Source organism: Silene latifolia, chromosome 1 (assembly GCF_048544455.1).
Source record: "Silene latifolia isolate original U9 population chromosome 1, ASM4854445v1, whole genome shotgun sequence".
Lineage (NCBI taxonomy): Eukaryota > Viridiplantae > Streptophyta > Magnoliopsida > Caryophyllales > Caryophyllaceae > Silene > Silene latifolia.
In genome coordinates this window covers 112,431,978-112,441,966 of record NC_133526.1, presented here as the reverse complement: position 1 = coordinate 112,441,966, position 9,989 = coordinate 112,431,978, and the positions used below count along the sequence as shown (strand labels likewise).

The window sequence follows — 9,989 nt, the reverse complement described above, 5'->3', positions numbered from 1 at the left end:
TTTTCGAATTTTTCTAAGGCTTTCTCCAATGGCTGGTCGGTTAAGACTGTCACGGGATGTGCGTCGAAGTAGGGTTTTAACTTCCTTGCGGCAACAACGACGGCGAAAGCCGCTTTTTCAATCAGTGGGTAATTTCTTTCGGCGGGAAGCAGTGTATGGCTGATAAAGTAGATTGGGTGTTGCTGCTTATTTTCTTCCCTGACAATTACGGCACTGACCGTGGCCGAGGTAACTGCTAAGTATATATATAGCGTCTCCCCCAGCATCGGCCTGGACAGGGTCGGCAGTGTCAGAAGGTGAGCTTTCAGTTGCCTGAAAGCTGTGCTCTGTTGCTCCCCCCAGCTGAAGTTTTTATTCCCTTTCAGCACTTTAAAGAAAGGAGTGCTCTTGTCGGCTGACCGAGAGATGAAGCGGGCAAGAGCCGCCATCCTCCCGGTCAGCATCATAACCTCTTTTCGATTTCTCGGCTCCGGCAGGTCTAGTATTGCTTGGACTTTCTCTGGATTGGCATCAATTCCCCTGGCACTGACAAGCACGCCGAGGAACTTACCGGCCCGGACACCGAAGTTGCATTTCTTTGGGTTAAGCTTCATTCTATATTTCCTTAGTGAACAAAATGTCTCGCTCAAGTCGGCCAAGTGCTCGCTGTCAGACTTGCTTTTTACAATAGCATCATCGACGTAAGCCTCGATGTTTCGCCCTTTTTGATCTTGAAACACTTTGTCCACCAGCCTAGTGTAAGTTGCGCCAGCGTTTTTCAAACCGAACGGCATCATTTTATACATGTATGTGCCGTGTATGGTGATGAATGCGCACTTAGGCATGTCTTCCTCGGCCATGAATACCTGATGGTACCCCGAGAAGGCGTCTAGCAGGCTCAGCATAGTGTAGCCTGCCATGGCGTCAATTAAACTATCTATTCGAGGCAAGGGACAACAATCTTTAGGGCACGCTTTATTAAGATTGGTAAAATCAACACACATCCTCCACGCCCCTGATGACTTCTTCACCATTACAACATTTGCTAGCCACTCAGGCTAAGTACAAGGCATGATAAAGCCCGCCTCTAATAGTTTATCTACCTCAGCTTTGATGGCCTCATCCTTCTCGGCTAAGGAGTTCCTCATCTTCTGCTTGACAGGGCGAGCGGTGGAGAGTACGTTCAGCTTGTGAACGATCACCTCCCGGCTCACGCCTGGCATCTCGGCTGCTAAGTATGCGAAGACATCTTTGTTCTTCCTCAGCAGGTCTAGGAGATCGGCTCTGAATTTTGGCTCCAGGTCGGCACCGATAGTTACGGTGCGCTCTGGGTCAATTTCCACTTCCTCGGTCTGGGCTCCTTCAACCATGCCGACATTGGTATTCATCGGGTCGCCCTCCTGCTGTAAGGATGGGCTCTTCCCTTTCTCTGACTTCTTCGCCACTTTGAGGGATTGCATGTTGCACCCTCTGGCAGATACTTGGATGTTGACGATTTCGTCTCTTTCGTCCTTTGAGACGAGCTTTTGTGCTTCCCCCCGGTCCGAGACATACATTAATGTCAGGGTCCGGATGGACATTACTGCATCGGCCTCGCTCAAAGTGACCCGGCCTATAAGAACATTGTAGGCAGATGAACCGTCGATCACCACGAACTCAGATAGAACATTTTTAGCCGCATCGGCTTAATTTGAACATCACCGCGATCGATTGACCCTGGGGTACCAGGCCGGCCCTAGAGAAGCTGTACAGCGGGTTAGCGCAGGGGCTCAGGTCTTCGATCTTCAGACCGAGATTGAGAAAGCATTCCCTGAACATGATGTTCGTGTAGGCGCCTGTGTCAATTAGGCACCTCTTGACCAAGTGGTTGGCTATGTCCAGGTGGACTACTAGCGGGTCGCTGTGCGGGGCAACGACTCCTTCGTAGTCCTTCTTTCCGATGGTTATATCGGGGACGGTGGAAGCGGGGATCGCTGTGGTGGGCACAAAATTGATGGCTTGATAAAGCTAATTTAGGTGCCGTTTGTGCCCATTATCTGACCCACCGTTCTCGTTTCCTCCGATGACAACCTGGATCACTCCCATCCTTTGGAATACTGATTTTCTATTCGCCCCGTCGGAGCTTGTTTATGGGCCTCCAGCTACGTACTTGCTGAGGGCCCCCTTTCGGATCAGCTCCTCGATGGCGTTCCTCAGATGCCGACAGTTGTCGGTCTTATGGCCGGTTTGACCGTGGTACTCGCAAAACTGGCTAAGGTTGCTGTCCCCCCTCGCCTTGGGGGGCCTTGCCCATTTCTGCCCTTCATTCTTGCTTAGGGCAAAGACCTCGGCCGGTGATTTGACCAGGGGGTGAGACCGTTGTACCGCTTCGGGGTGTATGGTCCCGAACTCCCCCCGGCGCCCGCCGAGTTCTGTTTCCTATTAAATCTCTCAGGCCGTGACCTATTCATGTCACGGCGTCCTTCGTCTACGTTGTCCCGGCGGCTCCTCCTTTCTGGGTGCCCAGCTTCACTGTGGCCTACCCAGGTCTTGTGATAGTCCTCCACCTTGACGGCTCGGTCGGCCATCTTTCTGGCGGAGTCTAGGTTGAGGTCTTCGCACTTGATGAGCTCGTTTTTGAACTCGCCTTTAGGGAGGCCTTTCATCAGCGCGAAGGCCGCCAGTTCGGTGTTCAGCTCACGGATCTGCTGAACCTTAGCGTCGAATCTCTTGACATAGCTCCGGAGGGACTCGTCCTCCCCCTGTCGGATAGTCAGGAGATCCGATGTCTCCACGGCCCTTCGCTTTTTGCAAGCATACTGGGTTATGAAATTGTCCCTTAGGTCGGCATAACAGTACACCGAGCCATTAGGTAGCCCCTTGTACCAACTCTGAGCCATGCCATGGAGGGTCGTTGGGAAGACTCGGCACCACACCTCATCAGGCTGCTCCCATACCGACATGTACGACTCGAAAGCCTCGGCATGGTCGGTCGGGTCGCTATCACCTTTGTATGATAGGGGCGGCAGCTTCAGTTTAGTCGGCACCGGGACTTCAAGGACATAGGCACTGAGGGGCTGTCTGACCACGTGTCGAATGACACGCGGCGATCGGCTCCTCGCACCCTTAGTCCGGCTTCTCTCCCCGTGGCGGGAAGGGCTTCTTGTTGTCCGAATTTGGAGAGTCGGACTTCTTTCTTCATTTCTTCGGGGGTGGTCTCTTGGTGCCGCGGCGACGCTGTTCTCCCGCGAGTGGGGGAAGGACTTTGGTCTACCACTGGCACCACGGGCTTCGCCGGCGTCCTTGCATGCCCAGCTCCCTGTATTACTCCGGTCAAGTTGTTCGGAGTTACTTTATGGGCCCTGGTCACCTGTGGAGGCGCTGCCGTCACCGTCGTCGTGACAGGGGTGACCGGCGTACCACCCATCAGGTCCAGGAATAGCTTCAATTTGGCCGCATCGACCACATGTCCCATGATAGTGACTTGACCGGTCGGCAGCGGTGTTTCTGGCTCTCTTGGCATCCCGTACTTCACCGGCTCAATGACTAGGCCGGTGGGGGACTGCCCGATCTCAGAATTAGGGAACGCGTCATCCTGGTAGAATGCGGTTTCGTCACTCACAATTACTTCTTGTTGTTTTGACATCTTCTTAGCTCTTTGAATGGTTTTTTTTTTTTTTGTAAGGTAGGTGACTAGCTTTTAGTATCTAATTCCCACAGACGGCGCCAATTGTTCCGGGTGTAATTCCGGAGCAGGATTATGACCACGTAAGCTTGTTGAATGATGTCGTTGCTTGACTCTTCCTTTTACTCTTTCCTGTTTAAGATGAACAAACTGAGGGCTCGGCTTGGTACCGAGCGTACTCACTCCGACGCTCAAGTCAGTAAACTTAAAGAGATAAGTTGTATGTTACTTGGCAAAGTATATTGTAGAGAGATAAGGGAGTTTATACCAGATTATTTAGTGAGTTTTAGGATAGTTTTCGGATCCTTTTCTCAATGAGAGAAGTGGAGTATTTATAGACTTTCACCTTTTGTCACGTAGTGGCCAAGTGGCTAGCAGGTGGAAAAGACTATTCTACCCTCGGCCGGGGGACCCATGGCAGGCCGGCTGGCCTGGTTGATTCCATGCCGAGGGGGCTGGATGTGAGTACGCGGATATGTCTCTCGGCCGGCTAATTGCCGAGACCGAGACCCAAGTGACAGGCCGACAGGCTGCGTCGGTTAGGCTGTCTAATACGTTGACTTGCTGTCTTTTGGCTTTGACCTTGCTCAATATGTTGACTCGGTCAGCGGGTGCAGAATATGCCCCATCAGTAACAACCATTCTCAAAACATGACATACGTATCATGGAACATGTCGTGTCTTATATTATTTATTGAAACTGACGTGTTGTGTGTCTGTGTAATTGTCACCTATTTTCTGGGTGGCCTGTGTCGATCCATATGATATTTCCGATCATATGGGGAGCAAGTTGAGTACATTTTTTTTTTGGTATCATGCGGGAGACGGGACGAGCTTCAAACTTGGAGTCGAGTGCTTGGACAGTTGATAGATAACATAGATAGTAGTCATGAGTTGTATTCTTTTATTTATTCATTTATGGTTATGTAAATCACTAAACTTATTATTATTTATAATAAATGTTTCTTGATTGTATCTCCGATTCACCGCCTCGGCAAACCGAGATGGTAACATCTCCCAATTACCTCAGCCGGGTAAGAAGGAGGTGTTACAATTTGTGTCGGGTTCGCGTCAAAAGAGCTCAACCCTAACTCGACCCATTTAAGTTTTGTGTCGTGTCCGTGTCAACCCAATTACTTAAATGGGTCACAACCTCTCAACTCTAACCCACTAACTTCGTGTCGGGTTCGTGTCGTATTTTCGGGTCGTGTCAATAATTGCCAACTCGAAGGGAAACAAAATAAAAACAAAATAAATTTAAAAATGGAAAAGATATCAAAAACAACGAACTTCTAAACCGGAATTTCCTATAGTCATCTTTGAATATTTTTAAAAAAAGAAAATTCTAGAATATTTAAACGGAATTTGAGAAGAAGGAAAATTTTAATATCCCCAAACTTTTTTTCTTAAATAAATTTCTAAAATCTAGCTAATAAAATATTTTTTAAAAACGAAAATTTAAAATAAAAGGATTATGAATCTCTAATTTCATCGAATTGAATAATTATAAAATAAAAACAGATTAAATCATTCAAGTTAAATTAGTTTCAAATACCCGAATTAATTTAAATCCGCTGAGTTTTTTGCTCAAAATGTAGAATGTAATGATGACATGTTATATAAATGTAGACGTGTTGTTACCCCTTGTGTAATTTGTTACGAGAATGTTTGTAAACACTAATACGTTGCTTACTACCCCACCCGTGTTGGAACCTTAACGACACATTTTTTTCCTTTTTCCCCCATAATTACACCAACTACGTAAAATCAAACCTGCACATTTAGGGCTTCCAGTACAAAACTAATTGATTTTGATTTTAATTTTGATTTTCATGAAGTTATGATTTAGAATTAAGTAATTAGGTATTGAATTAGGGCTACTAGAATCGAATGATCGGTTATGGTTAAAGTCGATTAAGTTAACCCTAAAAATTCGTTTTTGATTAACCAAAACGAATCAATCGAATTAGGGTTAATCGAATTAATGGACTTTAATTATGATTAAATGATTACGTTTTGAATTAGGGTTACTATAATTGATTGATTGATTTTGATTAAGTTTTGTTTAAAGTCGATTAAGTTAACCCTAAAAATTGGATTTCAATTAAGCAAAATAACTCAATTGAATTAGAGTTAATTGATTTTTAATTAATTGAATTAATCGAGTTTGATTAGGGATAAGTGATAAAAAAGAAAAATGTAACTAATAATAATAATAATAATAATAATAATAATAATAATAATAATGGTTATAAATATGTAAAACAAGAGAAGAAAAAAATTACCCTAAATTAAGTTAACTACATGTGGTTATCAACTTAACTACCAATCTAATTAAGCCTTAATTAACCACTTGAGATTGACTCAAGTTAGCTAGGTGGCGCGAAATCATTAGTCGTGTATAGTTTTCTCATACACCTCGTGTATATGTAGCTTTTTTTTACATAAGCTTGAAATGTAACAATTCACATTGCATATCAATCATTTATTGGAAACTAGATATTAAAATTAAAGTACAACCCAAATATATGGCACAACAATTCCTCTAAAAATAATTTATGGCACAAAATAATAATCTCAACTTATCAACATAGAATAAAATTCAAAGACACTAGAACGCAGACAAGAAAATGGGATTTGAAAATGAAGGAGAGAAGGCCAAATATAGTCAAGACGGCCCAAAGAAGATTAATCACACATTCACACGGAAGTGAAAGTCGTTAGAGAATGAGATGCGACGAATAACAATGCCATTATAAGAGCAAAATAAGGCAACTTTGACATGCTTGCGTCCGACGAGTCTCCTTGAGTTGTTGGTGTTGTCTTAGACCCACCTGCTACAAAGAGAAAGACATCACAACATTAGTGAAAACAATTTAGAATTGACTAACGTGTGTAACGATATAATGGCTCGCTGTATATTTAGTCGGTCGAGATGGTAATGAGCAAGATCCAGGACTAGATCATGGTGGTATAGGCTCTATTTAACAACATATTTAATTAGCTCACTATTAGACTTAATAGACCAATATTTTAGCGAGTTATTTTTGCTTGCAAGCGTGATAAATGAAAATCCGTGTATTTTGATGGATATATATTAATTAGTCCACTTAAAATACAGATATGTCCTTCCAAAATTTAGGACTCCGTGGCTGGCTCGATCAGCTATGTGAGAAGGCCGGTTCAGAACTATGTCGTTCCTACTACTAGAGTACTAGTCTAATCGTCAGATTACTACGTACATAGTTTAGATTACATACTTGAAACCGATGATGGTGTTGTAGTAGTCGGAGAAGTTCCCACTGGAGATTGTGATGGAGAAGATACAGAAGCTGCAAAAAACAAAAACAAAAAAAAATCATCAACGAAGAACAATTAAATAAAAAAGCGAGCTGTAGATACAAATTCAACTGCACCCGTAAATTAATTAATTAAATAAATTACCTTTGCTACAACTGGTAAGAGGAGGAGTCTTAACATTACAAGCATTAGGAAGATACAACGCTTGAGTTTGGTTAATATTCAATCCAGCTGCCATACTACCACCGCCACTATTAACCACCTCACACAAACACTCCGGCGAGCTCTTTACCACCGTTCCTAGCTGCGTGCAGCAGCTTGTCGACGGTGATGTCGAGTTTCCGGTAATGTAGTTTAAGCAAGGCGATAACGTTACCAAGACGTTAGTGCAACTACTACTTATGCCTGATTGACCCAATGTCATAGAATACATTGAGCATATTGCTACTAATACTATACCAAACTTAATCATTTTCATTTTGTAGTATAATTAATTGTATAGGGTTTTAATTTACGAGTAGTAATTAGATTTTTTTTTTATTATTATGGAGTTGTGATTATTTGTTGAAATGTTTTAGGGTATTTAAAAGGAAGTGTACAAGGAAAGGAACAAGCAAAGTGGTTTGTAATAGGTGACCAACTTTTTTCCTACTCTCTAATTGTATGTGCTTTCGTTAAAGGAATTTAGACTTTTAATTTGGTGTTTTGCTTTGTTTTAATTAACCAAATAAAGTGTCGGCTACGTGTCTCTTTTTGTTCGTATCTAGTACATAGCTTATGATCAAAGGAATTACCAAAATGTTCTAGAGCGAGTATCCCTTAATATGACAATATCCATCTTAAAACATAAAACGAGCCAAGTACATATATATCACTTATCTATATATAAGAACCTATAAAGAAAAATAATATAGTGGATTATAATTGACCCATTTTAAATTTAAGAGGGATAGTACCGCCTTAAATTATGATAATTTGTGAATAATGTTCTATTATGTTCTGCTGATGAGTTTGGACTATGATTTTTCAACTCCCTCTAATGTTGTTCTCATGAGTTTGGTCTATGTTATGTTTTTTCAATTCCCTGTAATGTTGTATAACAGTTATTTGACTTCGCTTGAGAAAGAGATTTTAAAAAAACATCTCGAAATAGATAGTTACAAAGTTACGGTAATTATCTGCAATCGAGGCGACATTTATAAGTGAAACTTTAAACATAAGTAAAATTATTTGTTTATGATTTGAAGATATCTTATGAAACTAGTCTACATATGTAATTTGTTTACATACGGTTATAGAGATTGTAATAAAAAAAAGTACTCCGTAAAAGAAACTGGCTACCAATTGAATGTTTGATCAACAATTGTGGCTACCTTTGCTAGTTTGCTTATGTTTATCAATACTATATATTAATTCCAGAAACCAAGGGACTTCAATGTAATTAAAGGAAGTTATACAAATTAATTATACTATATAGTTTTAAATCACTAGCACCGTGTGATGGACCCGATTAAGGGATCTCAATGCAAATATTATATAGTTTGGGTTAAAATTAAATTATATAGAAGCTTGGTAATTTTCCTAAACATGATCAATTTCCTTAAAATAAAATAATTGATTAAGATGGCCAGTTTCAAAGAGACTAAAAGAAATAAGCTTGGTAATTTTCCTAAATATTTATAGAATACTAGAATATGGTCAATTTCCTTTAAATAAAATAATTAATTAGTATAAACATGCACACTTATGATATTAATTATTATCATCATAAAATTATACTTCATATATTAAATTTAAAATTATGCAATTTTATTAAACTTTATAATTTATTAGATGTATAGAGATATTAATTATTTAACGTACAAAAATATAATATAAGTAGGTTATAAATAATTCAAGTTATATTCCATAATATATAATATTGCATCATTCTTTCGATTTGATTTAATTCATATACGTAATATATTTATATAAATATATAATCCTCTTAAAATTGCATGCCTGAGTAGTAAAAGTAATTTCGTCAATAAAAAAAAGAATTGTAGTAACATTGGATATAGTTATATGATAGTAATCACTCATTTGAATAGTAAAAGTAACAATATTATCAGTGAGATTAGTGAAAGTGGTAGAAACAACGGGAGTAGTGAAATAATCAATATTAATGCGGTAATAGTAAAAGTAACAATGGGCGGGAGTAGTGAAATTATCAATATTAACGCGGCAGTAATGGCAGTAACAATAACTACGGCGGAAGTAGTGAAAATAACAATGATTACGGACAAGTAGTTAAATGTTATTACTATTGTTTCATTAATAAGAGTAAAATATTAATAGCGGGAGTGGTGAATTTGTCTCAAAATTTATTTAATCGTAATTTTAGGATATGCCATAGAAAAATATATTAATGATAAATTTATGAGTTATGCAACTTTAAGTAATTTTATTTAATGAAAAAAAAAATTAATGGTAAGTAAAGGTAGCCCGGGCGAAGCCGGGCACCAATACTAGTAGAAGGTAAACTGTAATCTTTCAATTAGTGGCCCGTTTGAGAACTCCACTTTGAAATTGAATTAAAGAAAAAGCCCAATTCTGATGTTTGGCGGCCCTACAAATTTGGAATGGTAAGGAATCCAAATTCAACCCATTTTCACACAAGAGTAAATTGTGATTAAGGCAAATCTCCATCATAACCTAGTCATTTTATTTTCTCTTACTAGGGATGTCGATGAGTAGGGTATAGGTAGGGTTCTATAAGACCCATACCTGTATTTTTACGATGAATCCATACCCGACCCATATCTGTCAGGGTCTGAACTTCGTACACTCAAACCTGATCCTAATGGGTCTGGGTGGGTGCATGTGGGGATACCCCATGGATCCGATTGAAAATGTAACAACAAAGACAAACAACAATAAAATATTTCATGTTTACATTCACAATATATCAAACCATCATACACGTAACTTGAAACAAGTACTTATGACGCTGATTACGAATGTCAACGTCAATCGAGATCATAACAAAGATGGATCTTCAGTGTGA

The 9,989-nt window shown here is 40.3% G+C and overlaps 1 protein-coding gene across 2 annotated transcripts; it reads right to left on the bottom strand.

The window, feature by feature from the left end:
* Positions 1-6,170: 6,170 nt before the first annotated feature.
* LOC141600605 (non-specific lipid transfer protein GPI-anchored 15-like) lies at positions 6,171-7,668 on the bottom strand. Of its 2 annotated transcripts, none has more exons than XM_074420873.1 (3): positions 7,088-7,668; positions 6,904-6,975; positions 6,171-6,480 (listed from the first exon to the last, which is right to left on the bottom strand). In XM_074420873.1, the coding sequence occupies exons 1-3, from the start codon at positions 7,419-7,421 to the stop codon at positions 6,344-6,346; spliced, it is 543 nt and encodes a 180-aa protein (XP_074276974.1). In that variant the 5' UTR covers positions 7,422-7,668; the 3' UTR covers positions 6,171-6,343. The 2 variants fall into 2 exon arrangements, with proteins under 2 accessions (XP_074276974.1, XP_074277019.1); XM_074420918.1 differs by having other exon boundaries at positions 6,171-6,477; positions 7,088-7,662.
* Between the last annotated feature and the right edge of the window lie 2,321 nt (positions 7,669-9,989).

Excerpts from the sequence above, each read along its gene's own strand:
- LOC141600605 (XM_074420873.1), bottom strand. The coding sequence starts at position 7,421 with ATGAAAATGATTAAGTTTGGTATAGTATTAGTAGCAATATGCTCAATG. Across the intron at positions 6,976-7,087 it reads TCTTACCAGTTGTAGCAAAG|CTTCTGTATCTTCTCCATCA; the intron begins GTAATTTATTTA and ends TGTTTTTTGCAG. Across the intron at positions 6,481-6,903 it reads AACACCATCATCGGTTTCAA|CAGGTGGGTCTAAGACAACA; the intron begins GTATGTAATCTA and ends TTCTCTTTGTAG.